General features: G+C 49.3%; 5 protein-coding genes across 5 annotated transcripts; 2 read left to right on the top strand and 3 right to left on the bottom strand.

The window, feature by feature from the left end:
* Window positions 1–5,476: 5,476 nt before the first annotated feature.
* On the top strand, window positions 5,477–6,184 carry EsH8_V_001169 (uncharacterized protein; the record flags this gene model as incomplete). The annotated part of the gene is made up of 3 exons (XM_083273685.1): window positions 5,477–5,656; window positions 5,719–6,018; window positions 6,077–6,184. 3 exons carry the CDS (start codon window positions 5,477–5,479, stop codon window positions 6,182–6,184), a joined length of 588 nt encoding a protein of 195 aa, XP_083126400.1.
* Window positions 6,185–7,782: 1,598 nt separating this feature from the next.
* On the bottom strand, window positions 7,783–8,943 carry EsH8_V_001170 (uncharacterized protein; the record flags this gene model as incomplete). The annotated part of the gene is made up of 3 exons (XM_083273686.1): window positions 7,783–8,108; window positions 8,162–8,599; window positions 8,694–8,943. The coding sequence occupies 3 exons, from the start codon at window positions 8,941–8,943 to the stop codon at window positions 7,783–7,785; spliced, it is 1,014 nt and encodes a 337-aa protein (XP_083126401.1).
* A 1,310-nt stretch (window positions 8,944–10,253) lies between these two features.
* On the top strand, window positions 10,254–11,147 carry EsH8_V_001171 (thioredoxin-like protein 1; the record flags this gene model as incomplete). Its single annotated transcript, XM_083273687.1, has 1 exon — window positions 10,254–11,147. The coding sequence occupies one exon, from the start codon at window positions 10,254–10,256 to the stop codon at window positions 11,145–11,147; it is 894 nt and encodes a 297-aa protein (XP_083126402.1).
* A 1,182-nt stretch (window positions 11,148–12,329) lies between these two features.
* EsH8_V_001172 (HET domain-containing protein) lies at window positions 12,330–16,463 on the bottom strand (the record flags this gene model as incomplete). Its single annotated transcript, XM_083273688.1, has 1 exon — window positions 12,330–16,463. The coding sequence occupies one exon, from the start codon at window positions 16,461–16,463 to the stop codon at window positions 12,330–12,332; it is 4,134 nt and encodes a 1,377-aa protein (XP_083126403.1).
* A 1,902-nt stretch (window positions 16,464–18,365) lies between these two features.
* On the bottom strand, window positions 18,366–22,383 carry EsH8_V_001173 (uncharacterized protein; the record flags this gene model as incomplete). The annotated part of the gene is made up of 5 exons (XM_083273689.1): window positions 18,366–18,480; window positions 18,539–19,435; window positions 19,492–20,021; window positions 20,938–22,044; window positions 22,228–22,383. 5 exons carry the CDS (start codon window positions 22,381–22,383, stop codon window positions 18,366–18,368), a joined length of 2,805 nt encoding a protein of 934 aa, XP_083126404.1.
* Window positions 22,384–22,410: the final 27 nt, after the last annotated feature.

The following is a 22,410-nucleotide window of genomic DNA, read 5'->3' on the forward strand; positions in this document are numbered from 1 at the left end:
TGAAATTCAACAACCGAAGCGCCCATGCGTCAAGCGTGACTGGCCAATCTTCGATGCCTGCCTAACATAGGCGTACTTCGGTATAAATATGTTCCGCTCCGCCCGTTTCGAGAAGCAAGGCACATGGAGCTGCAGATCTTGGTGGTCCGCAAGGCGGGAAGGTTGCTTTTCCGCTGTAGGAAGCTATGTTGGTGTAGAAGAGGTATAGGAGTCATTAGGCAGCAGTATTAAAGCTTGGTCAACAACTGCCCGCCACCATCCGTAGCAGAACTATCAACAAAAGAATGCATGCGGTCTGGGCATGTAGTTAAGATAAATACAAAAGTAACCTGTACATACATTAACGTTGCCTCTTTTTTTCAGCCAGCCCCTCTGCGCTGATATCTCTCGCCCTTCACGAGATCCAGCAACGATAATTGCTTTCCGTTGTCCGAGGTTTCCCGACTCTGATCCTATCCCTGTCCTTCCGACTATGAAGCGAAAGGAATCATATTGGCTGCACCTGACGAGAAAGATGTCCAAAGTTGTGATAGAATGACTGTTACGTGACTGTTACGTACGCGAGCTGGCTGCCTGTGGACCACCTTATCCCCTGCGATAGTCATGTCAGTTGCAGCACAGCACGTACGCACAAAATTATGTATATAGCAAAACCTCGCCCTCTTCCAGTGTAAGCGGAAGTTTACTTTGACGGCTCGACCTTGAATTGCCTCATTCCAACACCGCCCTCCAAGCTTTGAAAGACAATAGCCAATGGGGCCTCTGCCAGGAGTTGGCCAGGAGTATGCGCCAGCATAGCATCGCCGCTTCCTCATGTAAACACTTCGGAACGTGGACGTAGGCATGCCCCCCACGTTGCCCCCGCATCCTCCTTGGCCAGGATAAAATGGAACCAGGTAAACACTCAAGCGACCAAATTGTGGGGTCGGTGGTCGGTAGTAGCCCCTCCGACATTTGTATAAAATGCATAAACCCCACGCTTGTGCACAGCTCGCTCCACCAAAGCCGTCCCGAAGCGGAAGCTGAGCTTCCAAATCCGATACAAGAGCTTGCAAAACGGAAACTACCCGGGAAGAGAAACCATCTTGGCAGAGGAGTACGGGAGATACAGAGGCAGCTGATCATTCCGGTTGTGGGAGTGAAAGGTTAGGGTGAGATGGTGACTTGGGCGAAGACACGACGCTAGGATGTCACAGCTTGTATCTCCAGAAGCGGTCTTCCATACAACCGCTTTTTGGTACCTACTTCACAAGCAAACGTGCTCTTCAGCACACTGGCATAGCAACTGGGAGTTGGCAGACCTTTCCAGTCTCACCAAAAAAGGCGACAAAAGCTGACGATACACGTTGACTATACCACCTCTGGTATATCTCAGCCACTCATTTAGAAAGGAACATTGTACAACTCTAGCTGAGGAGGCGTCCCGGATCCGGCAGTAGAAATCAACCTGAGAAAGGGAAAGGGTCACGAAAAAAGGGTTTCCGCTGTTTTATGCACTGCCTATATCAGCTGGCAATTAACAACTAGCGTCGTCGCTAGTGAAAAGATCTAAGCCTTAAGACCCTGATTGTCTCGTTGCTAGCGGCAAGCTTCAAGAGAAAAGAATGACACACTAAATGCAACAACCATCTTTTACTGACTGTATAACGCCAAAAAGGGTCAAACAACCAGCTATTAATGAAATAATTTAATTCAATGCCTTAAATACTGAATGATGTATTGATTTTAGCGTTGTTTAATGGTTGATTTAAGGGGCTTGTTGCAGAAAACCAAGCACAGCGTGCTGAAGTACTGTGATGGTATCAAGTGTATCCTGTCTTTTTCTACAACTTGCAGTGGCAAGTTACCAAGAGCCAGGATCCCAACGCCATGAGCTTTCTATAACGTATCAGGCGTCTTGAACCTTCAGATCAGATTGTTGTACAACGGCTTTTAGACCACGGACACAGGTCTGTCTTTGATTTTTGATGACTGACTGGCACTCCTTCAGTGTGTTAGGGAGCTGACAAAAACCAAAGTAGTAATGAGACCTATACCCTTTCCTGTCGCAGCCTGTCTCAGCCACTGATTCAGAAAAGAATGTGGCATGAATGCGGGCAGGCATACCACCTGCATTCAACACTTAAAATTAGCTTGAAAGGGAAGCCGTTTTCAGAACTCGCTTTGCTACATCTTTCATACTCTATTTTCTTAGCTGGCGACTAGCAAATAGCTGCTGTCAAAGAACGATCTAAGTCTCAATCGTTCTTTTCTTCCCGGTTATCATCCGTCTCTTTCTTATTACCTAGTTTCATACCTTGACCATCAGACAGCGCAGGTTTGGCCCTGTACAGTCCAAGCGATCTGATTTCGCTTGCTGTACACCTGATTGAAAATCTACTGGCTAGTTGGTTATGTTAACGGGTCGAAATTTGCGGATGATAATGCGCGTATCAGTAACACAGAGTTACATCCCTACCTACCGAACCCGATAAGTCCACTGACAGCCTCGGCTGTGGGGCCTCATTCTCACGAAGCATGAGCAACATGACGATGCTGGCTGAGGCTTCAGAGCCGACACCGTCGCAATCTCTTCCAACCGATACCAAAAAAACTCTCGTCATTGGAATTACCACTATGTTCATTGGTATTGTTATAATCATTATGGCAGTTCGAGTGTACATCAGAGGTTATATTTTGAAAGCATGGAAAATAGACGATTCAATTTTTATCTGGTCATCCGTAAGTAGATGAATCCCACTTTACTACAATCCATATTAATAACTTAAAAAAGATTCTCCTAGTCGCTCAAAATGCGTTAGTATTATGCCGTATGTGGAGCTAGCACACCTTCTATCTATAACGTAGATATCATGCTAATGACTTTCTATATTACCTATAGATGCGGAATACGGAAGTCTTGGTGTACATATATGGACTGTACCACCTAGCCGTTTGAAAGCTGATGGCCAGGTAAGAGACTGTATATTTATAGTCAATATAGATGTTTTACTAATCTGGGTGTTGAGTTTTTGGTATCAACTGCTTTTATGTATTTGATTTCTTTTACCTTTATTAAGACGACATTCCTTCTTCAGTATCGTCGAGCTTTTGCACTACCTTACATGAAACTTTTCTGCGACATATTCTTAATTATTATCTTCCTGATGCTATTTGGGATGGCATTAGCTTATGGTCTACTTACAAAGAAGACTTTCCGGCTTGGTTATATTCCAGGTCCTAGTCAAGAATTGCTGGAATTTGGCTACGCTAATGCCGCTATACAACTTATTACTGATGTTGTTGTCTTTATATTTCCTTTGCCATTTATAGCCCGGCTGCCTCTTACAACAACACAAAAGGCTGGGCTCATTTCTAGCTTTGGAGTTGGTGTTTTGTAAGTAAACAACCATTTACTGCTTGACCAAGTATCATAACCTTTTGCGTAGTACTACAACAATATCTTGTATTAGAATTATCAATTTGTCGTCAAGTTTTACTTCTGCTGATATATACTACAAGGAAGTTCCGCTGGCTCTCTTAAGCCTTGCTGAACAGACCTCTGCAATCATCTGCGCTTGTGTGCCGCTCCTTCGACCAACATTGTTGTGCTCAGGCACATCAAGAAAAAGCAGTCACAGTTCTCGCAAACCACTGGAAGGAGTAAACGAAGAGTCGGGTAATCAAGCTGGCATAGCTTCTAGTATGAATCTAAACTCACCAGCAAGCCCGATAGGACCTCAAATGGCGAGAGTTGATATTGAAGGATGTCTCGTAAGGCCTTAGCCTAACGAAACGTTGATAGCAGAATCCTGTGTGCCATGTTTTCAAGTCACTTGGCTGGAAAAAAAAGTGCAGTTAGTAAAGGTAGCGGTCTGTCTATCACAAAGTGTACTCACGCGGTCATGTATTTCAGTCACACTACCGGTGGGAAATACCTGTAAATAGATGTACATAAGAGCAGATACTTCAGCATATTCAATAAAGTCCAGTGTTGCTGAGATGATTAGCTTTTATACAGTCAGTACGCTTTAGTCTGTGCCTAACGTATCGCAAGGGTTATATTTAAAAAGTCCTTTGCATATACCAGGACAGGAAATGCTGTCCCACGAACTTTGGAGAGAAATGTCAATGACATTACATTGTACCATATATATAAAAAAGTGCGAATCACCACACTTGCATGTCGGAGTCGCAGGGGTTTGGAAATCAGGTACCTAACGGACCGGAAAGATGGTTAACACGGGAACGGGGTACGTTGGTTAGATGACGGAGATTCGAATGACATTAGATTCATGGAACAGACCGGGATCCTTGGGCAATTTAGGATCGAGTCACAACCCAGATAAAGCCCACCATTGGGGGGAGACTGTAGGTACACAGAACCAAGGTACGAGGCACCAGGCCTCGACAGAGCCTAGTATATAAGTTACGTTAGTAGGGGACTAGTCCCCACGAGGGGACCAACCAAATGTAGTTAGAGGTTAAAGTGAAAGCGGGAATTTGGGGACAACTGGTCAATGTTTTGCATTGGCGCTTCGGCTGTCTGCCGGAACCCCGCTATCCGGGTATAACCGAACAAGAATCAATCAATCAATCAATTCTAACCGCCCAGTATCCTTGTTGGGCGTTCTCTATTGGTCATGCCTTGCGGGCCGTAACAGACTGCTTGAATAGATTAGAACATCCCGCAAGGGAAGCTGCTTTGAGGTGAGACTTTTATTTACTGTTTTAGGAGCAGAAACTGCGGGGTTTACCTTTAGGCTGACAATCCGTCATCTGCGATGTCACATCGTGTGCGTCTAGGCAGGCCGCTGGGCTATGTCAAGAAAGAGATGCTGCGAGAATTCACTCAGCGTAAGCATGGGCGCCCAAAACGGCAAATAGCTTGCAGACCGATGCTTCAAGGATTAATGCCAAGAAGTGGGCAGATGAGAAGCATCCCATTGAGCAACGAGCTCACGAGCTCGACTTGTTCGTCAGTCGCTTGCCAGACCGCACGCACAAATTGAGAGTTGTTGAGATCGATGATTGTGATCTAAGGAAGATCGATTTTAAGGGACCTGGGTTACGGGATGAGAATGGCTCAGCAAAAAGAACCCCACGATCTGGCGCGTCCAATTGATGCCTAAGAGAAAGAGCCTCGCAACTTGCGGAGAAACTTTGGCTCGGGCGGTGGCGATGTCCTCACTTGTCATCGACAGATGCTTGCGATACCCCAAACCATGGCCAGCCAGCAGCTGACGTCCCATCTGCGAGGTGGTAAGACGGCACAGGAGGGGCACCCGCATGATACTGCCGTCGAGGTATCGACGCCTCTTGCTCTTCTTGTTCAAGATGAGAGGAGTCGTAGGATGGACAACATGGTCAAGAAACAGTATAAAGCCAGGTGCTTCCTCCTCCAGGAATGTTCTATTTGTTTCCTCCATCACCATCAGCTCCTCCCCTTTCCAACTTGGCAGCATCACACCAAATACCATCACCGCACTCATCCAATATGTACTTCTCGTCGCTCCTCCTGACCCTTGCGGCCACCGCATCGGCCATCGATATCAGGGCTCACGTCGGTGACGGTTGCGTCGGGAGCTACACGGCCTGCGTGAACATTAACCCCAACGTATGCTGCTCGTTCAGCAGCTCAGTAAGCAGCGGCAGGTCGAGCATTGCTGTGGTAGCCGTGCGTGAAACCCCTTTGCATTTGCTTGCGAAACACTCAGAACTAACGGGCGTCGAGCACAGATCCCGAGCAACTGGCGCATCCGCACTGAGTCTTACACGGGCGGCGGCTGCGCTGCTACCGGGGGTCGGCGCGACTCGGCCGGTAGCACAACCGTTTGCCTGCCGTACATCACGCGCGGCGACCGCACGGGGGGCAGTTACTATTTCCTCAGCCGCAAGCGAGCCAACGACGAGTCATGCCCAGCCGAGCAGCCCGGTGCCGGGAAATGCGAAGCTGTCGTCAAGCCCGATACGCTCGGCCTCGCGGACGGCACCGAGTACAACATCGCCGGCCTGACGGATGAGAAGGTTCAGGAGTTGGTAAGTTTTGGCTGCAGCTCTGGAAGAATGATGATGATGTGTATGGCACCTGGACTAGATGCTGACTTGCATGCCCCGCTTAAAGGAAAAGATTGCCAACACCGGCGCCGGTGCCGATGCCGTGCCCGCCGAGTTCCAGAACCTGCGCGGCCAGATTGAGGCCTAAGGCTATACACCGGCTCCCTGATAACCCTAAGGTCCCGGGACAGAAAACTTGGACCAAGCAAGGACGAACTGGAAGGACAGCAGCGGCGTTCTGCCGTGCGTGCTTGTGACAACGTTGGTAGCCAGACATTTTATAATTTACAACTACATGGCTAGCTATAGTGAATCAAGACAACTTAACTTCTGGCGGGAAACAGTGGTTGTCAGTCAGTTGTGATGTTATGAAAGATTGGACGCTGCCTTTGTACCCTACTTCAGGCTTAAGTGGACAGGTGATATATCATATGTATGGCCGCTAGCAGCATAGTGTATGTGGGACAAGTGTCGTTGTATTGAATTTAGTAATTTACAGTCCTCTCCTGAGGTTATTTCTCTAATAAACTTGGAGCGGCCCATCCGTGTACAGCCATTGGGTGCATCCCTCTTCCGCCCCACTGTATCTGAACCTGCCCGCCTGGGAAATCTCAATGCGTTCCCTAGGCTTCTCATATTGACTACAACCCCTTCCCCCACATTCTCTTTAGTTTAGTATTATAGAGTAAATTCAAAAGAAGGAAGGAAGTACCTAGATAAGTTGCTTATGCTTAAACCATTCTAAAAGACTTCAAGTCTTTATACTAGAGTAGACTCAATCTCCTGTTTGCTTAGCCTTAGCATTGTGTTTTAAGGAAATAATTATAGGCTTAAACAAACCATCTTTCTCACACAGCCCTTCCTTCTTCTCTTCTGCCTTAAACTATAGTGCCACACCTCTTAACAGTCACAAAAAGCTAGCGTCTAGACGCCTTACAACTATATCTAAACAAGCATGATTGTTCCATTGTTTGGTGTCTGAGATTCAGCATCGATGAGAGCCGAGCCTGACCCAATCGAGGCTCAAATCCTCATCAGCATTTGGGACGTGAGGCATTGGCTGGCAACGACCAGGCTTTCCCTTGACGCCGAGTTTAACTATTACGTGCCGGATTGAAGAAACTGGGCCATCAGTGGCTGCTAAGCACAGGATCGTGTTAAGCCTGCAACATCTCGAATGGGCGTGGTCGCTGCTGCACGCCTATCTAATTCCAATATGCTTCGAATTGGCGCTTTACCTGCTTTAAAAGCTGGACATCTCCTGTGCGGAAGACTTTGCGACGGCAGTATGAGAAGTGGTTGGTCTTCTGGAAGCACGGAGGTTTCAATATCGGCGAATTCTATTACATTAATGCGGACGACTCTTGGAGCATGAGAACTGAGACTTGGTTTGCTGAAGCGGATGCTTTTGGAAGTATTTTATGGTACGCGGGACTATTCCATTATTGTATACTCGAGAACTCTATATAATAAAGTTGAGACTAACCATTGGCTCTAGTGAATGCTGTGAACAACTGAAACCCAAAAGCTACATTGTATACCGTGCCTTGATCCGAGGACACGTTTGTTTCGACGTCTGTCTCGGCACCAAGCTGTAACACAGCATCTTATGGAAAATTCATTGCACCTTCAAAAGAGATCAAATCAGAGGGTCCTAATCAATAAAGTCGACTACTAGCAAGATATGTCGTAATATTAGGTGTAAATACGTTTAGAACCTCTAAATAATGAAAATAATCCACCCCTCTACGAATCGCCATCCCCGTAGACACTTGCAACAAAGTCGCGCAACATGTCATCCTCGCTTGTAAAGCCTTGCTGGCCGACTTCCCGCAACACTTTCTCTGCACGCTGTATAGGCCCAGTCGCATCAGACAAGTCCATCCCCTCTATCTCGAGGTCGTCTCCAGTAATTACGTCCGAACGATCCGGATACAGTTCCCGTACTCTGCGTCGAAGATCATTCCAGGTCCCCTGGTATCGATATGCAAAGATGCGCTCATTCTCCAGAGAACTGAGACTGAGTGCAGCTACAAGAAGCCGTGCTGAGTCTTGAACGTCGATGTAGTAACCTACACCATATAAGCAGATGAATCTCTCATTGTCACGGGAACATTGGACTAACCTAGGTGTGGAATCACATTCTTCCACTCGCCAGAAAAGGCGCTCTTCAACATTCCAACCGAAGAACCCTCCGTATCGGGACCCAGGATGCGACCAAAGTTACCGTCTGGCACGACACAGTTAGCCACGAATGGGGGCTTGTTCTGTTTCACCCAAGACCAGAACTCCAACTCAGCAAGGGTTCTCCCGGCGCTGTAGACGCTCAGGGCCCTCTCAAACCCGCTTCCTGTCGAGTTTTCTTTGACCTTGCGTACTGCTTCGTAGTTGAACGTGTCGGTCTGTATGATGTGTGGATGATTGTAGACACATGACTCTACTGCCTTTGAGCTGGAACTGAGGACATAGCGCTGGACGCCAGCTCGTGCTGCTGCTTCCAGGGTGTTGCGGAGGCCCTTGATCACAGGATCAATGGCTTTGTCAGGGTCCGTGTCGAATATGACTGGCGTGGAGACGTATATAACCCCCGTTGCTCCTGAAAAGCCCACTCATAAATATTCTCCCTTGTCGTCAGAAATCAATCCCGATCAGCTTACCCCGAAATGCCTCATCAAAAGCTCCCTGTTCTTCAAAGTCCACGACTCTCACAAGACTGAATCTCCCAGGCCACTTCTCGTCGAACAGCGAATGCATCCAGTTTCTGTGCTTGTCGACATTGCGGACCGTGCCTCGAACGGAAAACCCGGCGGTCAGAAGTTTCTCGCAGGTTTCCACGCCCATAAAGCCATTTGCTCCAATTACGACGACAGTTGAACCGAGAGGGATGGCGGGCTGCGGGATCGTCATGGTGTTGGAGTGCTTTGTTAGCTGGAAAACAGCTATTGACTTCTAAAACGATCTGTTACTTGTTCCTCTGAGAATCACATAAATTTCAATCTTTAGCGGCTGTTTTATATAGCATTTCGATGTCGACATGGCAAATATCCGGCCTACTGAATGGCTTCGTCCGCATCGGCGTCATTCGCACCAGACTTCACAAACAGCATCGTATTACAAATTGAGGATTTGTAATCAATCTATTTGTCATGGGAATGTATTGAATGCTAGATGTCACTCTTGAGGAAAGATTACCTCAGAATAATTGTTAAGGTGCTGACGCAGGTGAAGTGGGGTGGCTGATACCCGGAACCCCGAGCACAAAGGATACAGCCATCACTGGCGTCCACCCTTAGACCGACATCCAGAGAAATATCGATACTTATACATTTATACCATTAAGATACCCTTTTGATGTTTCATCGAACCAATAATCCCCCAGCCTTATGTCATTTTATACGCTTCTCGAAATCGCCGCCTGTCGCCGAAGTAGTAGTGCATTCGTGGCAATATTAACGCTCATGATTTGCGGAGCCACCGTATACACTAGACGCATGGCCAACGAGCACGCAAATTTCTTGGGATCAAGACTATCCTGGCCTGAGGGGCCCCAGACAGCCTCAATGAGCTTGCAGCCAGCCTGGACCTGCCCTATTGAGTCTTCGATGTCACAGCACGTGAGCAACTCGTCTCCGCACTCGAAGGCATCAACGCACTTCTCGACTGTGCTGGTATATCTCATCGCAAAGCTGAGACCCTCATCGATAAATGCATTCGGAACGGCGTGCACTGTCTCGACATCGCCGCCGGGCTGGACAGCTACCGCATAACTAGTGTTAACTACCGAACGAGACTCGGCGGCAAAGTAGGCGAAAGTCACGCTAGATCTTGATTTAAGTTAGGCGAAACCTATAAGGTGAAAACAATAGCGAATGAAATTTGGTTAAAATTAAACCCCTAGAAGACCAAGAGAGTATGTATATTTAATGAATTTGAAATGTGATTGTAGAAGCGAAGCTTCTGCTAGTACTTTAGAGCGTCAGCAATATCGCTGATTTGTAGGGAGTGGAACCGGCAGAACTTCGGCAATACCCTAGCTTCTTCCCTGTATAGGATAGCTTACTAAAGAGGTAGTTCAAGTGTTTACAAGCACGGTTGCTATTCATCCATGCCGAAATTACTAAGCAGGAAGTACTATTTCTCTCAAAAGTGCAATATATCCACAGATTGACCCCGCCATCTCGCAACAACATCCGCAAGAATCTCCTCAGCATTCCACGATGAAAGAAATCAAGTCCATCTCGCAGTTCAACACCCTTAAGGGGAACGACCTCCTCATAATCGATTTCTACGCAACATGGTGCGGTCCCTGCAAGGCAATCTCGCCTGTCTTTTCCAAACTCGCAAAGCAGCATGAGGCCTCCTCGACCGCGATCGTCTTCGCGCAAGTCGACGTCGACAAGGCAAAAGATGTTGCGCAGGCATGCGGGATCACTGCGATGCCTACATTCCAGTTCTTCCGCTCAGGCAAAAAGGTCGACGAGGTTAAGGGCGCCGACGTGCAGCAGCTCACCACCAAGATCGGATACTATACATCGCTGACGCTGAAAGAGGCTGCGGCGGGAGGGAGCAAGAGTGGTGAGAAAGCAGCGTCTGCTCCGAAGAGCGGCGAGTCGCAGTCGCTGCGTTCGTGGATTGATCTAGGGCCGTCGAGAGTGCTGGGTTCGAATCTGAGTTCAGTGCGCAATATTGTCAGTCCTCCGCCTGCTGGCTACACGGCGGCTTCTGCGGCATTGAAGTCGCAGCTCTTGATACATTTGGTTTTTAAAAAGAGTGTCAGCCCTGGCCAGTTGAAGATCACAATTGGGAAAGATGCGATTTCAAAGGCACCAAGCAGGATTCAGGTCGGCACCAACGTTCCGGTGATCTTTACCAAGGACAAGGAAGGCGTCGAGTCGAATGACTTGACTATGGCATCAATCACGAAGGCAGAGAACTCGCAGTCTTTTAATGTTTTCTCTGACGAGTACGTTAATGGTGTTGCAGAGTTGAAGCTCAAGGCATCAAAGTTTACAGGCATCAACAGCTTGACGATCAGGATTGATGCCAATATGAGCGGCGAAATGACGTCAGTCACTGAGATTCACGAGCTGGATATTATTGGTAACTCCTGAGAGTCAGAATAAGTTTCATTCTGCTTGTAGATAATATGATACATAATGAATTATAAACAATAAGTACCGTATTTATACATGTTAAATAATCGAGAAAGATTGAAGCAGTTTATGGTTTACTGTAGTGATGGTAGCTTACAATTTAGAACCACTAGGGGAGCCATTCTGAATTGTGCTGGGTAATGTATCTACCCAAGGTGTCTATTGAACTTTATAGTCCTGATAGCAAGTTTCATTAGGGTTACTTACGTGCAGAAAGTCAGCATGTGAGACAACGGCGACGACCTTGTCAGGACGATTTCACAGCCAAATCCTAGCCGCAATGCCGCGCTTCGTCAAACTTTTCCGAGAATGCTTGTAGAGTCCTTCCTTCACTGGGAAAGCAAGATCCACTTCAGACCAATCGAGCTGAAGACACTTCTTTTCCATGACGGGAATTGCAGTTCCAGTATCATATAGGTCATATTGGGTTAGGTATTTGAGTGTGTAAAAGGGCTTCCGTTTACATGTAAACGGAAGTATAGAAATTATTTCAGCCTGAAGATCCTAGTGCGCACGTTTGACTCCCAGAATAAACTCATAAAGGATCTCTTATTTATCTCGAATGAAACGCATAGGGGGTGATGTAGCAGGAAAATCCATGTTGGCCTGATAGTAGAATATACTTCCGCGCATGTAGTGTAACTGTGCAGCCAGGGTCACGCGGAGTGCAGTATCGCTTTCTTTTTGATGATTAATACGACAAGCGATGAAATCTTTTTATAGCCAAGTTACCAGGTTTGCGGTAAAAGTCCTTGGAAGCTTTTAGCCCTTTAGTCAAGACCATATAGAACCCTTGCAGGCTGGATTCACGACAGCCAACCCGATTTGTCTCACTGATTCCAGCCACTTTTTTCGGCTGCCATCCTAAGTAGTCGCCGCTCTTAGCCTGAGGCGAGCCTGAGCATGGCACTACGTGCCTGAGTCACCGCCTCTAGTACCTGAGCAGAACCCTGCCAGAGACATGATCCTCATGCGCAAGTAGGAATTTATGTATTATTTGTGTAGATACTGAAAACTGATGCAAAGGCATAAAAGACGACTGCACAATTTCTGGCTTCCCCGGCGACGCGATTCTATCAGTTTACTTCATCCGCTTTATTTGAGGCAGATTCTATGTCTTTATATGCCTACATTCGTCCCCTATGCAATCTGAATTACCCTTTGCACAGGCTTTGCCTTATCCCATGCCATTTTATAAATGATGGCCACGGTATAGCGACTGGAAACCATGTCCTGGTGGCCCGCATCCTCGTCAACAACCATGACATTCACCCAGCCACTCTGCGGACCAATACTGGGAAACCGATCGCTGTCCCAGAGTGCAATCGCCCCACCAGGGCGGCCTAGCCCTTGCCGTGGACGATTGCACTCCCCATGGGCAGAGATACCGACCAGAGTCAGCTTCTCCTTGTGTTGTGGATGTGTATCATCCTCAGCCCGTGCCTCACGGCCTTGGGACCACCAGAGCCCGCAGTGCTCGCCCTCGCTGTCGATTATCCTGCGAACACTCTGGGGCCCCTGTGTGTGTACTTGATCCGTCAAGCTCAGAAATTCCTCGATGGGTGACACCGAAAAACATGCAAGTGAAACGGTGGGGGCCGTCATTTCCAAGATGGTGTTGGCTCGAGGGGAATCCTTCTTCTTCCTCACCTCTTGAGATCCTCGCTGTTGATCGATCATTTCATCTCCGCCCGCTGTCCTCTCTCCCTCGTCTTCAATTCCTTCCCACTCCGGCTGAGGTTGGACTGGATCACGGCCACTCTTTGCCCACTTGTCAGGGTAGACATCTTGGCCATCCAGCTTTAACTTGCGCACCAGGGGCTTAGGCCGGTCAAGCGCATCTTGAACCCCCTCGAACATTCGATAGTCCACGGGGCCGTCCCAGCCGGCCCACGACCAGCTGGGAAATCTCGGATCCGGCTGGCCTCCTACGTCGACGTCATTCTGAGGAGCGACCGTGGTCTGTCTGCGCGAGATCTTGGCGGCAGGCGTCCAGAGAAGCGCGTGGATGAAGAAGGCCTCAGGCACTCCATACACCGTGATGCTACCAATAGACTCCTGCAAGTGCAGTTCATCCAGGACGGCGAAGATGCCGGCAAAGCCGTCTAGAATATCTGCCTTGAAGGTAAACTGGCGCTTCGTGTACATCTGTACTAGCTCCTGGTACACTGTCCAAGCCTTCCACAGTCGATTACCGGGAGATAGATCGTCCATGTAAGCCAGGTCTGAGATCGGGTTGTCTTGATTCGGCTTTTGCTGGATATCTCCGTCATCGAGTAGTTCACCGAAAGAGTAGGACTCATACGCTTCATTCAGCCCGCCCTCGGCCAAGGTCCCTCGGTTGCATTCAAAGTAGAAGGCGTCGGCAGAGAAGTATACGCATCTCCTTGATAGGAGTCGCTCCTGCAGTGTCCATCCCCTCGTGTTCCAGGTCGATGCTTGCAAGACTAGAGGAAGCGGGCTGGGACCCCGGATGAATCTGCATTTCTGAATGCGCTCCTCCTGGAAGCCTTCCTGGGTATCTTGGTCGTCAGCAGAAAGATCGATCGTCTCAATCCGCTGACAGGCACGTGTGCCAGGTGCAACACCTGGGAGCCCCGCGTCAGCATTATCGCCGTGGAGGGCAACAATGGTGGCGTAAGCCCTCCCATAGACGATGTCCATGTTTGGAATGTCCTTTCTCTTCTGTGAATCATCGTCTTGCACAATACAGATGGCGTCGATCCAAAGTAACCGCTCTCCGAGGGAGCGTACCAGATTGATTGCGTCCCTGATTGATTTCGGGAAGGGCACCGAAGCCAACGCATGTGGCTGTCGCCTCTCCTCGAAATTGTCCAATAACGTCATGTACATTTCCGTCTTGCCCCAGGTGTAGCTCAGCACAAGATATTCATCGCTGGAGGAACCAAAGACCAAGCATTCCTTGACCACATCAATGAAGATCAGATTAATTTCGGTTTTGATCCGGTTTCCGGGCCGCAGGTGGTTGCAACTCGGGCCATGGTTGTGGTCACAGTCCTTCAGCCATCTTCTCATGAGCTTGAAATTGATCTGTTGGCCGCCCTTGTCGTGAACGGGCCCATCCGTGTTTTCTGATAATGCTTCGAAGGTGTTTGATGTGTCCACATCTGCTTCCCATGCCTGTCGAAGAGCTTGACGAAAGTTGGTTGGCGTCAGCACTCGCAACTCTCCCGCACAGGAAAGACCGACATCCACTCTCAGGACGCCCTCGCCTGACGGAAGTCGACCCAGAATGAAGCGAATACGCTTTGAATTCTCTTCTATCTTCTCAAAATAAGCGTGTAGTTGGCCCTTTGCTGTCGTGATCAGCGAGGCTGCCAAACTGCAAACAGCGCACTCTCTCTTCCTGAACAGGGTCGTCTTCCAGTCTCCGATACTTGGGAACATGGTATCTTCAGGAGAAAAGCCAAAACCTACGCCTGGTGGGTCCACAAGTTTGCAAAGCCACTGACACCAGTAGCACAGACCTGGATTGGTCTGCCTACCTGCCTCGTGGGCTTTTCGAAACATCTTTCGTTCCAATCTCTCGTTATTATCGACGAGAACAGAGACGGAGGGAGAGCCGCTGTCTGAACGGAGGCCATCGTCCTGACCTATGAGAGTCTTGACCCAATCTTTTATATCAAACACCATGTGCCCATCTTGGGGATCGATGTTCACCAAACGCTGAGAGTGGAACAGATCGAATGGATTGACGGGTTCTTCTGGCATCTCATTCTGCTCTTCCACTGGCTCGTCACTCTCGGTATAGAGCTCGACGATCTTCCGCTCAATCTCATCGTTCGATAGGTTCATGTTATTCGCCGCAGCTGCTGTCAGGATTTGTAATCTTGTGGTGTTGTACTCGAAGATGCCATCCAAAGCCATTAGTGCGTAGCGTTTGGCCTCAAAGTCGTAGTGTGATTTAAAAATGGCGAGCATCTCTTCCTCCGCAGTTTGACGCATGGGATTGTCGGGAGATGCCCTAGCCAACGCATGCAGCCTGCTAGCTAGATCGGGGTACCAGTATCTATTTACCTCTGAGAGGGATAGGCTCGAGCTAGCTCTGACAAGCGCATTGAAGTCGGCCGACACAGACAGGCTATGCTCGACGAGATCGATGAGATCCAGCAGGCTACCTGATAAGCAGTATTTATGACCCAGGATGTGGGAATACTCGACCTGCGACAGGGTCCTGGTCTCAGAGTCCGCCGGCATGCTTTCGAGCGCGGTATGGCATTCCTCACTGATGTGCTCCACCATATGTACAGACTGAAGCTGAAAAGCGCATTCGCGCAATGTCTCGATGTGTTTCAGGAACACCTTTCCTTGACTTTGATGTCCAGCCGGTATCGATTCGAATTGGCGCCATGAAGCGTTGATAAGTACTTCTAAGTCTGTCGGATTGCCAGTATAATTGAATTTCTCGGTGCAGAGCTCGACGAGCATGCTAAGCATCGCCATCCAGCCATCGTTCACAGGACCACCTGCCTCCAAGCCAATCTTGCAATTCGCGATTGCGTCGTCCAGCACTTCTGGCGTCTTCTTTATCCTGAACTTCATGGCAGCCGTAGCACCGATCTGGCCTATGGCGACGTTGTGCATCGGTGTTCCAGGTGCAGCCGACGACAGCAGCTCTCGAAATAATTCACTGGCCTCTCTTTCATTTTCGTCTTCTTCAGTGCACATATAGCGCAGGCGCAATGATGAAGCGAGATTGTTAAGCGCCGTGAGATACCAATCGGAGTTCCTGGGTGCCTTGGCCAGGATCTCCCGCTTGCAGGCGATGGAATCCTCCAAGTCGGGCGGGTTCTTCTTCAGCTCGAACCTTTGAACCAGGGAATGGCCCAAGTTTGTCAGGATCTCGAGGTGAAGGTCTAGATTCCCCTCTTCAACGCCATACGCAATTAACCCATCATTCGCTTGGCGGCCATAGAGAACGGATTTTTCAAGGGCCTGCTGGGAGCCCCCAACGCAGTAAAGCTCGTAGTAGGCCTCGCAAAGCTTGTTCAGAAAGACTAGGCGATCGGGGGAGATCTGCGGAATTCGTCGCAGAATGGTGTCTAGGTGCTGGATGGCATCTTCAAGAAGTGGTTGCCGGGCTAGCTGGGAGCCAACTTTTATGCCCATTTCCGCCATCGTCGATCGCACCATTATCTCAACCTCCAACGGGATCCTGTCGTTGGCGAGGGCTTCGGCGAACTGCGTCTGCATGAAGCCATACTTTGATAACGAATCATCCAATTCCATTCTCGTAATCGTATCAGGATCCATGATTCCAGTGAGAAGTGACTGTCTTAGGTAGATTCTGAATGGGTGTTAGCTGATTCTGTGAGGGGAGTTGCTGACGAGTTGGAAAAGTCGCGGTATTTGTATACGGCTGTAAGGTATCCTTGCCTCGTTTGACACGTCAGTACAATATTTAATGACAGGAGTCTGGAAATATCCCTTAGCAGTGTGGAACAGCACACGAGGCGGTGCATTGGTGTTGTGGTGGGTTGGTTATATACTGGGTCTGGGATTTAGTGGTGTTAAAGATGCTATTCCGGGTGGCGCAACGCAGTGGTTTAATTGGTTCTTCTTGCACGCCTCCTGCAGGGGAGCTGTATGTAGTCAGCTCTGCATAAATAGTAACAGCCTTATTTCTGCCTAACATCACAATGGTTTTAACGTCGGGCACCCACTTCTAGGCCACCTAAAAAGGCAGCGGTTTAACTGTCACCATCTATTTCAAGCTATTGATATATTTCTTCTACTGCAACTACAATACAGCTACTATTGTCACTAGATGAGTTGGCGCGTTGCGTTGCTGTGGTTACTGTAGGCTCCCTGCAGCGACACACTTGCGTTCACGTGACTCGTGGATGATGGAGACTGTGGCTGGAGCAGCCACTGCAGATAAGATAAACAGGATTCGTGCGCACGTGGTGAAGTACGTCAATTGATGGGGTATCTCATTCAGCAGCCTAAATAGGGATAAAGCGGGGCAGTCCGGAGGAATGCCAGTTTCCGATGGCACGTGCATTTTGCCTTGCATAGTAGGCAAAACACGGCCAGGCAACTAAGGGGATTTCCCAGATACACACATACGAATACACAACAGGTATACACCATCAATTAACGTACTTCAACAAGGTTGGCTAGGAATAAGGCAAAGACAAGATTCTGCGCCGGCGCCTACCGCATTTTCCCGATGCTGCTGAAGATGGTCAAGCCGATGCCCTTCCCTTTAACGCGCTGCAACAAAGCCTGACCAGCATGGGGGATTCGCATGTAGTTTCATTTGAATACAGACACTGCGACTTTCGCCGTTGGTGTATAAAGAAGTAGGATGAACAATATTGCGGCGCTTATGCATGTGGCTGGCCTACTTGAGAAAACGCGAGAGGATTTGGAACTTGAGGCCGGAGATGCAGCTGGGCGGGCTCGTGGGTTCCCGAGACAGCTTCTCCGTAGACTGGAAGAGTGGAGGTAAGGGGAAAGCACAGTTTTTCTTTTTGTCTTCAAGGGGGTTGCGTTTAGTAACTCTTCTCACAGGAGAGTAAACGCCGGCAGAGGGAGAAGTACCTTCAGTTGGAATATGAAAGCTAAAGCAACCAACATGTGAAGTACCACGAGCCCAGAGCTCCCGGGTGATCTCCCCGAGAAGAGCACATAGGCGGTCGCTAGCCTCTCGAACGGCGTTCGACCGGATGGCAGACCCTGGTGGGCTCCGCTGTTGCACCGTGATACCATTTCCGTCGCTGAGATTACCAGGGTGTGAGATCAAACACTTTGGTTCAAAAGATCTCCGAGAATATCCCGCCGACATTGGAGGTGAGGGCACCCAGGCGGGTGGACGAGACCGGCTTGCGACTGGCTCTTACTGCATAGAATACGAGCAGGCTATTTTACTCTTTCATAACGGATAAGAACACATTCATTTGGTGCTTGACCGTAGATCGACCCGTTATGGTCTGTTTCGGTCACAATCTAAATTGCTGGTCATAGATCAGCAATTTTACTCTGGGTCGCCAATGCATCGTACATTCCAGGAAAAAGCTGCTCACAGTTATTCCATAAGATGAACGTTAGAAAATCCTCAAATTCAGAAACTCTCTGCCGAATTTCCCCCCTTCAACAGCCGTGTCCATGTCTCTGCGCTCTTGGAACAAGCCTGCGATCGTGAAAGTCTTGTCACTTCTGTCTGAGGCGTACGTGAACTGGCATGCCATCTTTGGGGTGACCGATCCCGTCTCCAGCGACGTACAAGCGCTGGCCCTTTACCATATCCTGAGGGCCTTTCAACCCCCTGAGAAACGGAAAGCAGTTAGCAGGCTGCACTGCACCGGGGTGAAGTACTAACTCACTTATAATCGTCCCATTCGTCCCAGGCTTCCTCGATATCGAACTCACGCAAAATAAGAGCTGCAACTAGTTTGATCTCTACCAATGCGACCTCTTGACCGATGCAGTCTCGAGGGCCTCTTGCAAAAGCACGCCAGGTATCTTTGACAGGGTGTAGTCGATCCTCCGCAGGTACCAGCCACCTGTCTGGCACGAACTTTTCCACATCAGGCCACAACGATGGGTCGTGCTGCATACCGGGACCTCCATCCCAGACCAGAAAGCCCTCAGTTGAATTTTGTCTGCCGGAATCGGGGTCGGTTAAATAGAACCCCGGCTCTCCGCCCCGCATCGTGGAGGCAAGCTGGTATAGCCGTAGCGTCTCCTTAATTACCGCGTGGGTATACCTCAACGAGTTAAGTAACTGCGGAGAGTTGCTCAGAATGTTGGCAGCCTTCTCCGCGTCAGGGCCGAGTATCTCGTCATGCTCAGCGCGGACCTTGGCCAAACTACCCGGGTTGTCCTGGAGAACCTTGAACATAAAGCACAAGGCACTCGCCGTCGTCTCATGGCCGGCAACGAGGAAGGTCTTGAGGTTACTTATGATAGTCTCTATCATGTCTGGGTCTGTGGCTGGGTTTACCACGCGCGTGCCCGCTTCTTCTGAGAGGTGCATTAAAGCAAGGTTTAGAACCGTCTTTTTCTTGGAAGGCTTTAGACCAGACTCGAGGGAGCGCATAATGCTGGGGTAGAGTTGATTGTGGATGATCTCGTTGTTATGGTCGACGGCCTTCTGCTGCCAGGGAAACAGGTAACCAAAGCTGAAAGCTTGTCTAATGCCCATTAAACGTAATTGGTCTGCGAGGGCGATTCTTAGGGGGCCGCTGATAGGGTTTGTTTGCTCATGCAGACGTTCGTCCCTTGGAAGTGTCAGTACTGAAGTCCGGAGCTGAGTTGCACGATGGTGCCGGCTTACAACACTGCTCGGACGATGATGTCAAAGGTAAGAGCTGTCGTCATGTTACGGAACTGAAACATCGGCCCCCAAGACCCGTTCGGCCCAACCCTTTGCCGCAGGTTTCCCGCGAAGACCTTAATCTCTTCTATGAGTTCCGGGACTATCGTAGAGACGTTCCTAGAGCTAAACCCCGGGTTAAACCAGGACCGCCACTTCTTCCACTCATCGCCTTGCAGGCTGGCAATATCTTTCCCCTTAGTTAGGGGATTCATAAAGTCTAGTGAAGTCTGATGCTTATCGAGGTTTTTAGTTTGAGTAAACTGCGCCGCTACTGTATTCTTATAAACAGCTACGATAGGCGACCTCATGATAGGCCAAAGATCGAGGTAGATCACCGATGGGCAGTGATCTAAATCTGGAAAGTATCTCTTGTAGTTGTTAATGATCCATGGATGGAAATTCCCGATGTTGATGTCTTTCGGGTACTCTTTGCGGAACTCGAACATGACACTCAAGTGTCCCGTTATCCAGGAGTGCGGTAGCATGGGCTGAGGCTGGCTGTTAACCCCTTCGCAAATAAATGTTGATCGTTCGGTACTCACAATACCCTGCGCACGCACCCGTCTGAACTTCTTTCTGATCGTGTATGCTCCCCATATTAATTTAAGAAGAAGCGTGCATGTAACAGCGGCTGTGAGAGTCAATATCAACGGCAGCATTGCCGCCGATGTTGATGAGATCATGTAACCCATGGCTTTTCAATGCTTCGGGGGGAGTTGAATCAGTCGAAGTAGTCGTTGGATTTCATGAATACAAGGCATGGAGATGCGAGGGCTGTCTAACAGTCCCACGTAAATGTGGCAAAATAGGCGGGCTGCTGTAAATACATGCGTAGATTAAAGGGAACCTAGGCTTAACGGAGAGTCCAAGAAAGGAAGTTTGTTGAAATTTCCCTCCTTGGTCGCGCCGGTGAGCTTAAGCGTGAGCTCTGACGAAAATTGGAACTCAGTTCGAGAGTGTTAGTCTGCGAGTCAGCAGTTGCGTGCGCTAGGTCAATCAAAGTTGACTCGATAGGCGTTACATGGCAAACCAGTAATTAAGGCGTGAACTGGCGAGGTGGTGTGAGGATGCGACCGTTTTACTGCTTTGATGTTAAACATTCGCTGTAGCGATGAGACCACGTTTGGCTTTGCACAGTTGCTCAATGGAATCCTAGCCCATCCCGTAGTATATGCGGCCGACTTCGACTTTTGGCTCACAAGGAATGTATATTGTGGTCTACACTGGGAACCTGCTGACAAGAAAATTCAAAAGGCCGATGAGGTAGACAGGCGTTACGCTTTAAACTGAGAATTAACCATGTGAAACCTCAACAAAAAAATGTCAATGACAACAAAAAGCCGCATATCTCGTGAACTCCTCATCCCCCAAGAGCTGCTCCATTTCATCAGCAAACAAACTAACAAGCAGCTCAATACCGCCGTAGGTCTTCATCGGCAGCACCATGCATAGTCTGAAGTTCGCATTAAACGCATCCATCAACGGCCGTAATGACTCGGGCTTTCCATCATTCTCAAAAATGTCCGCCCCGAAATTGATCTTATCTAGCGGTAACAACAGTACCGACGTGATCATAACATCGAATCCGTCAAGCCGCGTAAAAGCGTGTTTTAACTTTGTATAATCTAGAACCTCCCGCATAAGTGTGAATGCGTCTTTGACCAAATCTGGGTTCACTTTAGCCGCTTGAGCTCTGACGCGAAGAGCGACGTCGCGGAGACTCGTCGTCTCAGCAGCCAGCTCTACCACTGGCATAGGGACTTTATTCACAATGACCAGGTTCCCCGCGTAAGACGGAGGAAGTAAAGGGTCAAAGTCCGGACGACCATCGAGTGGAGACTCGAGATGCGAAACCTCGTCTGGTGGTGTGGCCTGCCCTGCGGCGATGGCGGCCTTGTAACGTGCTTTCATCAGAGCTCTCCAGAAGAGAGCGAGCAAGGCGTCGTTAGCCGACAAGCCTGTTCCGTCTTGTGTCTCCCCAAGAACTTCTCTTTTGAGCTTGTTGAAGTTTTCAGGCGAAATGTAAAAGATGCTAGACTCCATCGTCCGATTCTGTGCCGGGGGTTGGGCAGGATCCTCTGTCGCTACGTCCTCCGCATCCGGGGCTTGAAAGCCGAGGAAGCTCCACGTGTCGCGCAGGATCTCGGAGACGGGCTTGGCAGGCGTTCTGCTCCACAGCCGCTCAAGGAGAGTACGATCGAAACTTTCTGGCGCCAGCCAGCTGCAGACGTCGCCGGCAGGCTGGCTGAAGTTGCGACAGTGCTCCGCCCATGCCCTCATTGTCGTGACCATGCCGGTGGCATCGTTGGCTGAGTGATGGAACCCCGTTGCAAGAAGGCAACCGCCATTGACAAAATTTGCCTGGGCAAGAAAAATGTCCACTCCGCCAGATAGATCTGGGACAAATGGTGCAGCCAGAACTAGCTCATCGTCGAACGCAGAGAACTCGAATCCGGCGTCCCGAAGATCTTCGAAGTCCGGGAGGACCTGCGAGAGGTCTTTGAACACTAGCTGCCGAGGAGGATCGTGCGAACTGCTTGCAGCTGTTCGGTCGTATGAGACAATGATATGCCCCGGCCGCCAGTCGGGCTCGTGTTTATTCCTGGGAAAGATGCGGCCATCCAAAAATGGAAATTGTCGAAGCGTGCCCCGGAGTCCAGCTTCTAGATGAGAAAATGCTCTCTGAAAACTGACACCGGGTTGCAGTGGCAGGTAGATGATGAATTTGATGTATACTCTAGGTGGGATCAGGTCGAAAACGCTCAGCTGAGTTGTAATGGTGTCGGGCGACTTGCAAGCTGGGCCGATGCTGACCTGGTCTGCGGCTGTGGTGTAGGCGTGAGTTGCCATGGCGAATAATCAGGGCTAGTTTATTCT

The sequence above is a fragment of the Colletotrichum jinshuiense genome, chromosome 5 (assembly GCF_051148585.1).
Source record: "Colletotrichum jinshuiense chromosome 5, complete sequence".
Taxonomy (NCBI): Eukaryota; Fungi; Ascomycota; class Sordariomycetes; order Glomerellales; family Glomerellaceae; genus Colletotrichum; species Colletotrichum jinshuiense.